General features: G+C 45.7%; 1 protein-coding gene across 1 annotated transcript; it reads right to left on the bottom strand.

Moving 5' to 3' along the window:
• Positions 1 to 1,416: 1,416 nt before the first annotated feature.
• On the bottom strand, positions 1,417 to 2,355 carry LOC123115867 (uncharacterized). The gene has a single exon (XM_044536938.1). The coding sequence runs from the start codon at positions 2,162 to 2,164 to the stop codon at positions 1,508 to 1,510; it is 657 nt and encodes a 218-aa protein (XP_044392873.1). The 5' UTR covers positions 2,165 to 2,355; the 3' UTR covers positions 1,417 to 1,507.
• Between the last annotated feature and the right edge of the window lie 5,999 nt (positions 2,356 to 8,354).

Genomic DNA, 8,354 nt, shown 5'->3' with positions numbered 1-8,354 from the left:
GCACGCTACTACTAAGTAACAGTAGCGCAATGTTTTGTCCAGCGCAACTGCTAAGATGCTGTGTATAAGATTTTTCCTAATAGTGATGGCTTTGCGGTGGAGGACATCGCACCACTGATTCATTGTACGGTGGACACTCACACTAGGAACATGCGTACGGTCGGTGAGGGCTTGGAGAATGCGCGATGGCTACATGATGTGGGTGTAGACTATACCTGGCCATATCTCGGGCTGGGCCGGGCCTAGCCAAGCCCGACGAAAAAAATTCAGGCTTGAGCCCGGCCCGGCCCGGCCATCGGGCCTGTTTTTTGTGCCCGAGCCCGGCCCAAACGCGTAAAAGCCCATCGGGCTCCGGGCCGGCCCGGCCCGACCTTCAGAGAAATGCAAAAACAACGGGCCTGGGCCTGGCCCGGCCCGAGCCTGGCCCGGGGCAGCGTCGGGCCGGGCCGGGTCGGGCTTTTTCGGCCGGGTCGGGTCGGCCGGGCCGGGCTTCCCATGGCCAGGTATAGTCTACACCTTTGTGAGGTCCACGTATAACCACTTGTGTCTCGAAATCCAGGGGGTATTGTATGCAACTTGCATTTGGAAGAGCTGGACACTACTTAAGTGCAAAATATTTGCCAGGTTTGGACACTACTTAAGTGCAAAATATTTGCCAGGTTGGCAGTGCAGCATCGTATCTAGACATCGGACCGGAGAGCGAAACACGGGCTACAAGATCAGCCGTCTCCCTGCTTCACTTGCCTGCAGAATGAAGACAACGCCGAGCACATTTTGGTTCAATGTGTGTACGAGGGAAGTGTAGCATGGATGTATTCAAAAACTTAACTTGAACATGAAAAGACCAAAAATGGATAACAACCTGTTGGATTGGTGGCTCAATGCCAGAAGGGGTTTTGGTAAGAAACTCAAACGTGGGTTCGACATCTTTGTTATTGCGGTGACTTGGACGTTGTGGAAACAGTGCAATGCGCGTGTCTTCAACAAGACGGCGCAACAAAGGTCGGCTCATCAACTAGTGAAGTTCATCCTGAGAGAGATCCAGGACTGGAGAGAGGCTGGCGTAGGAGTAGGAGAGTCGTCACATTTTATAAAAGAGTAAGCTTTAGTCTAGAGTGGGGAGTAATGTGGTGTGGCTGAGGAGGGATGTGTGCATCTTCCTCTTGGGGATGTGTGCATCTTCCTCTTGGCTTCTCTTGTAAATTGTTTGTCCTTCTTCTATAAAGATAAGCTATGCTGTTGACGCACTCACGATCTCATATTTTTTACTCCCTCTATTCCTAAATATAAGTCTTTGTAGAGATTCCACTATGAATCTAAGTGTGGATTCATTCTTTTTCTCCGTATGTAGTCTACCCAATGTAATCTCTACAAAGAGATACATTTAGGAACGGAGGGAGGGAGTAGATCTTTTCAAAACTTCAAGCCATTGTTTTCATGTGAAAACATGTGGTTTTCATGTTATATTCTCCCATAAAAAATAAAGAATATGCAAAATTCATACAGTTCACCCACTGGTGACCTCTGCATGATACAGTGTACTACCGGCTTGTTGTTGTATTACTCTGACGCTGCCACGGCAGGAGCCGCCCCGCCGCCGGTCAGATGCATGCTCCTGCGCGCCGCAGCCGCCGCACAACCAGGCCGCGCAGGTGCAGCAACAGATGGCCGGCGCCGTCCCGAGAGCTACCACGCAAACCAGCGCGAGCACAAGCGCCACTGCCAGCGCCCAACTCGGGCAACGACGGCCTCCGCAGCTGGCTCCCCCGGTTGCTGTCGGTCTCCCCAGCTCAAGAAGAGGACCATCCGCACGCGCGGCTGCATCGACACCGCGTCCCTGCCACCGCAGTGTCGCGCGCTGGTCGTCGCCCGTGCCAGCCACACTGCGCTCCGTCGATGCTCCGCCAGTGCGCTCGCCGTTGCCGGATCCTCCGCGGCTGGTGCGGTGTCCGGTGACGAGGATCTGAAGGAGCCCCTCCTTGTCCCTCGCCTTGGCCGCCAGCCTGAGCTCCCGCAGCGCGGCGGGGAGCCTGGACCTCTTGCTCCTCTTCTTCTTCATGGCGTCGCTCCGGCACAAGGACGGCTTCGGGGAGCTGTCGACTCGCCGGAGAGCTCTACCGCCGCAGCTGCCACCGATCATAGCAGACCCATGGAGCAGATGCATGGATGGGTCGATGATGTCGGTGTACTACAACGCTACCACCGGCTCGCGCTAGCTTGCGTCCCGTGCAACTCCGATCGATCGACGCGGCTGTTGAGTGTCAAACTGGCTCCTCTGGTCGCCGATGCTAGCTGGACGGCCGAGCTCGTCTCTGGTCAGCTGCAGCTATATGCATCTTGTTATTTATACCCGCTAGCAAAGTAGGGCTTAGATCCAGTGGGGGACAGGAGTGGGATGAGTCACAAGAGAACGCGTGAGAGAGCAGAGTACGGCGCATCGTGCATGGCCGTGCGCCGCTCAACGTTTCCTTGTGGCGCTGGCGCGAAGCTTCCGGGCGTAGAACTGTGGTGTTAACAGCTGTGGACGGACAAGATGCACGTGTCGGATCATTGTGTGACTGCAGCTATCGCTCGCCCGTGAACGTGCATTATATACAGCTGCCGCCTTGTTCCGCATTACAGTCCCATCGTGTTTTCCGTTAAAATTTCACCATATATTGACCATTAAACTATTAATTTATGTCATTAAAATTATATTATTAGATCTGTATTTAAATATTGTTTCTAATGATAGTATTTTTGCTACATAGTACATTTTATTAGTTAAAGTTAGCGTCTAAATATAGCCCAAAATACGAGAAGACTAGTAAAGTTCATGAATTCTAAAAAAAAATCATGAATATTAAAAATATTCACAAATTTTTGAAAATGTTCCTGAATTTGATGAAAGTTCACAACTTAAAAAAGTCCTAAACAATCACTTGGAAAAACTGATGACTGCTTGGACGGCCCCGCGTCATCCTCGCCCCAAGGCTCGGATGGTAGCTCGCCAAAAGCTCGTGCAGGGCTAGCTTCTTCACCCCCCCCCCCCTCCACTAGCCGCCGCCAGATGGCTTCCATTGAGCTTAGCCCACGCGGATCCGACGGCGGAGTGGCTCTGGCAAACTATGGTGGTGCTTTTTCGAGAAGGGGTTCCTGTAGCGACAAACGGTCAAAAGCTTCTCCACGCGTGTCATAGTTGCTCCTTGGTGAAGGAAGTGTGTCCGTGGTTGCGATGGTGAAGGTGGTGCGCTTGGTCGTCAGCCACCTGTCGTTTGGAGTGGATCTGGCACGATCTCCTTCCCCTGCTGGATGTCGTGGAGTGGTGACGCCTTGTCCCGATGTGTGTGGCAAGCGGCTGGCCGGCACTTGCGCTACTATGCCTAGTCTCTCAAGCCGCCTGGCTTGCGTTCTCACGCCTTATGGCTTCGGTCTTGTGGCTAAATGTGCTGATGCGGTTGTGCTCTTTTTTGGCCCGAGGCATGCTATGACGTGGATGTGTGGGGTGGAGGGGTGGTGGGCGCGTCGGCGTTGATGCACAAGGTATGCGGCGGCCTCAGCGTGTTGAGGTGTGGCTTTGGCACAACTTTGTTCGGGATCTACTTGGTTCTGGATCTAGAGGCCCCATGTGGGGTGGCGATATTTGTTCGCAAGAGGTTGCAACTGCTTTGCCTGATGTGATGGTGAATGGCGTCCTGGCGACAAGCATGCTATGGTTTGGTGTGGTGAAACTATATGTGAAAGTCGGACTTCGATTCCGGTCGAAGCCAACGATGGCGGTACTTGTGGGTGTTGCCCCCTTGTTGAAGGTGGCATGCTATGGTGCTTGTCTATCCCCCCGACATGCTCTGGGGGTAACTCCAGGCCCGAGTCTCCCCGATCAAGTGATGATGACACTCAATGTCACATTTCCTCTTAAGGGCTTCAGCTTGAAGCTTGGCATGGCTTGTGTGACCAATGAATCGTGGGGAGGTGGTACTCTGTCGGCGTATCTTGGCTCGACTATGCCTTATGCGTGAAGAAATGACATGCCTAATGCTCTGGAAAAAAATCTTCAAAATTATTATTTTTGAAAGCATTTTGAATTGATGATTTTGTTATTTTTGCCCAAACCACAACGAATGTGATTTCATCGCAAACAATTGCACGCGGCAGAAAACTAAGCAAATGTTTATTGTAAAAAAACATATTTCCCCTTTTTTTTACTCTTCGTGCAAGAGCATTTGAACTCGAGATTAAAATGACACTTTTGCTATTTGACGCTTTAAGCATTAAACCGTTCCTGGTAAGTGCACACCCTCCCATCGCTTAGTTTTGTAAGTGGGCCGGACCATGTATGTCCAACACGTTCCAATTTTGGGAAGATTCGGGTTGGATTTTTGTGTGTGTATTATTTCTTATTTATACTTGATTTTTATTTTCTTTTCTATTTTCCTTTTCCATTTTCTTAAAACTCCATGATCATTTTTCAATTATGTGAACTTTAAAAAATTCATTAACAAGTTTTATATATGTCAACCTTTTCAGTTTTGTTAATATTTTTTAAGATTAATGAATTCTCTAAACTTTTGTGAATATTATCCAAATTTGAACATTTTTATAGAACCATGAACTTTTCTCCAATTCATTATTTTTAATATTTTAATCATTTTTTCAAATTCACGAATATTTATTAATTCACGCATGTTTTAAATCCTGTTTTTTAAAATCCGTGGCTTTTTCACCTTTTTTCAAAATTAAAGAGAGGTAGCTAGTTTTGTTTTTCTCCGAGACAACACAGTGGCAAGGAAAACCGAGTAGAAAAAAATAGGTTGCCAAATGTTGAAATCATTAATTAAGGAGTACTCTTTACAAAGGTCACTCCCCACTTCCCCAAACTGCGAGAAGCAGTGCCCTGCATGTGCATCACTTGTCGCAACCTTGGAGTTTTCTTTTTTCATAGAATTCGTTTATTAAAAATGTTTTATCTCTTAAAAACCGTGTGTCTAAATCCCAAACCGTTTTTGCCGTTGAATTCCTCGCGTCGAGATCTTCAAAACTAGATCTCATGTTTATATATTTCAACGAAGTTTTTTTCACACAAAAAACAGTCAAAAAAACGAAGCGAAAGCACAATTTTTTTCAATTATTTTTCCTTTTCCGAAGAGGCACAACTGTGCCTCTTGCGGAAAAAGGAAATATGCACCTCCATGCGAAGCAAATATATACCTCTCGCGAAAAAAGGCGTTGTTTTTGCTTTTTTGAGAGACATAACCGTGCTTCTCACATGAGGAAATCTATGCCTCTCGCGGGAAAAAAGAAAATACATTTTTCCCTTTTCCTAGATGCACAACTCTCCACGTGAAGTAAAGTCGTGCCTCTCTTGAAAGCAAAACACCAGTTTTTTTTCTTTTTCTGAGAGGCACATATGTGCCTATCATGAAAGCAAATTTGTGCCTCACGCGAAAGCAAAAAAAACACGGTTTTCCTTTTCCAAGAGGCACTGTTGTGTCTCTCGCGGGAGCATGTCTACGCCTCCACGAGAAGTAAATCCGTGACTCTCGCGAAAGAGAAAAAACACATTTTTTCTTGCTCAATTTTTTTGAAATTTTATCAAAAGACCTAGGAAAAACTGAAAAAGTTCATCTAAAAACCGAAAATGCGTACAAAAGAAAAAAATCATGAGAGAGTGTCCAACATGCGACACGTGACGGTGATTGAGAGTGCGCCCAAAAATAACACTTGCAGGAACCCCGCAACGGGTACTCCCCAACTCTTTTTAGGAGAACTACCCAGCTAATTGCTCTCGCCTAGCGTGGGCGAGCAAGCGACAAGCAAATGGTCTACTGGGCCGCGGCCCAGGAGCGTTTATGCAGGCATTATAGTGGCATTTTGGGGATACATATGACTGTTAGGAGCTCCGCTAAAAAATGTGACGGTTAGGAGTATGTCGGTCGCTCTTGTAGACAACCTGGCCTAAAAAAGATCATAATAAATGCCACACGTGTGACACGAACACATGATAACTTCGGACATTTTTTATGGCAAGTTCAGTGACGATGGCTACTTTCTTTTCAGATGGCAAGTTTCTGTTTTTTTTTAATTTGTTTTTTATGGCAATTTTAGTTGTAAAATAGTCAGGGACAGATTGCTTTGTGTCACTCATGTGGCATTTTTTCAGATTGTTTTTATAAATATGGAGAGAAAATATGTAAAAATTAGTAAATGTTCTCGAAACACAAACATTTACAGCAAGTCCCGACTGCCGTATGGGCCTGCTCATAAGCCTTCCACCCTGTCTTTTCTGTGTGAAGCTATGAATACTGTGTGTTCAACGTTATTGCTATGAAAAATTATTGTTGCATACGTAGTAGCTAACTTTCGACCATCTGCATCACCTCCCCAGTCGGTGACACCCGTGCAGCGCCACCGCTCTCCTTCATTCTGATGCACTCCTGCATCATCTCGACTGCTCAACGTTCTCCCAAAACCCCCAATCTCGTCTTGCTCCCAAGCATGCTTCAGTTCAGCAAAAGGTTCCAGGTAAGTAAAAGTTCAGACTAGTTCATACTTCAGGTTTTGCTCTTTAGTTTGTTTCTTCAGTTTAGACTCCTTCAGCTTTTGTTCCAAAGAAGTTCAAAGTGCGTACTAGTTCACTTGGCTACTAAACTGAACTTGTGTGGGACCTTCATGATAACTTGACAACAGTAAAAGCCAGTAAATGTTGTCTTATTGTATAATACAGTACATTATTTGCCATTATCATGGGTTTTCAAGACTTGTTGCTTGTCGGTGGCTGCAGTTCATGCATTATCAGTTCATGGCAAATGTGCACTTGATTGATCCCAATTGGAGTTTCTGGGTGCCAATATAAATAAATACAGATAGAGTATAAGATGAAAATACAGAAAACGAGTTGACCCGGTCCCGCGAAGAGACCTACATGCCACCCAACACACGAATATCATATTATTACATGATTGAATTGAGTATTGAAAACATGGGTCATAGATAATGAGTAAGAGTGAAGATTGCAACAACAGGGGATTCTGACAACGAGTTGCGTTGATGCACAGGCAGACCCACTTGCCTTTTTCGCTTGGCTGTTGCGGTGGCCTTGTCTTTCAGGAACCTCTTTGAGCATTTCAGTCGGCGGATGATGGCTGTGGATTGATTACTGGTAAGTGGTAACAAAAACAATCTAATTATGTTTGGATTCGAGGGGTCAAGATCAGCGGCTTTCCTTCTCCCGAGCGCATAGACACATGTCTCAGTAGCAGCCTAATTAAGCTGCCGACACACAAGGACTGATGGGAAATTACAAGAACAATTGACATGCACTCCTCTGTCCATATTGTCTGTAATAACATATTGTATTATGAGACCGAGATAGTATAGAAGATGCTAGGGAATGCAAAAAGTTACTTTGAAAGACGAGCTTCAGTGAGCCGGCCCTATATCTTAAATAGTGCTAAAATGTACAAATAAGAAGGTATTGATTTTAGCCAGCTGTGCGGTTTGTGGAAACTTTGAACAGAAAACTTCAAATTACATGAAGAAAAGTAAAAGTGAAATGCAGTCTTGCTTTTTTGATGTATCAGTTGAGTAATCTAACACTTCGACATTCTAGTTTGGGAAACACTTGTGGCTAATTGTGCAGAATGCACTCACCATTTATTTATTTTTAGGTTGAAGGGAGTGCGCACAGACTTGAAATGGAATTTACACAAAAGAAAAAGACACTTTGATTTTTCTGTTAGCACTTTTTTCTGTGAGTACTTTAACAAGAAGCAACCTAGAAATATTTGCCAAACTGACTTGTTCCACTTGCACAAGAAGCAACCGCATGCTGGAAATAAGAACATCTTCAATTGATGATATAAAACAACGGTCATGTCCAAACAAAATACGGTTTGGGGATGTATCTCTATTTAGTGTAAAGAAAAATTGCAGTGGCCTTAAATTTTAGCTCCAAGTGCTGCAAATCTATAGCGCTTGTGGGACTGCCTCACAACATAAATTTAGGCGCGCACAACCTAAATCTATGGCTTATGGGCTGCTTCACCCCAGGATCGAGGGCCCCCCTCCCAGGTCTCCCGGCGCTGAACGCAGCGACGACGCAGCACGCACATCGCCGAGCGCCCGCCACCAGAAAACGTCATCGCATCGTCGCCGAGCGTCCAGCCACTGACGCCGATCTAATCAATCCAAGGTATATCATACTGTAATTTTCCTACAATTTTCAGTAAAACTTCGTGCTAGAGGAAGAAATAGTTTGATAAAAGTGGTAGCCAAGAAGGAATTCTAGAAGTTGGAAGGATTTTCATGTTAAATATTTGTTTGTTTTAATTGATCACTTCTTTGAAGAAAGGATTTAAAAAACTCATGGTGTTTAA

This window comes from Triticum aestivum, chromosome 5B (genome assembly GCF_018294505.1).
Source record: "Triticum aestivum cultivar Chinese Spring chromosome 5B, IWGSC CS RefSeq v2.1, whole genome shotgun sequence".
NCBI lineage: Eukaryota > Viridiplantae > Streptophyta > Magnoliopsida > Poales > Poaceae > Triticum > Triticum aestivum.
This window is presented reverse-complemented; position numbering and strand designations above follow the sequence as displayed.

Excerpts from the sequence above, each read along its gene's own strand:
- LOC123115867 (XM_044536938.1), bottom strand. The coding sequence starts at position 2,164 with ATGCATCTGCTCCATGGGTCTGCTATGATCGGTGGCAGCTGCGGCGGT.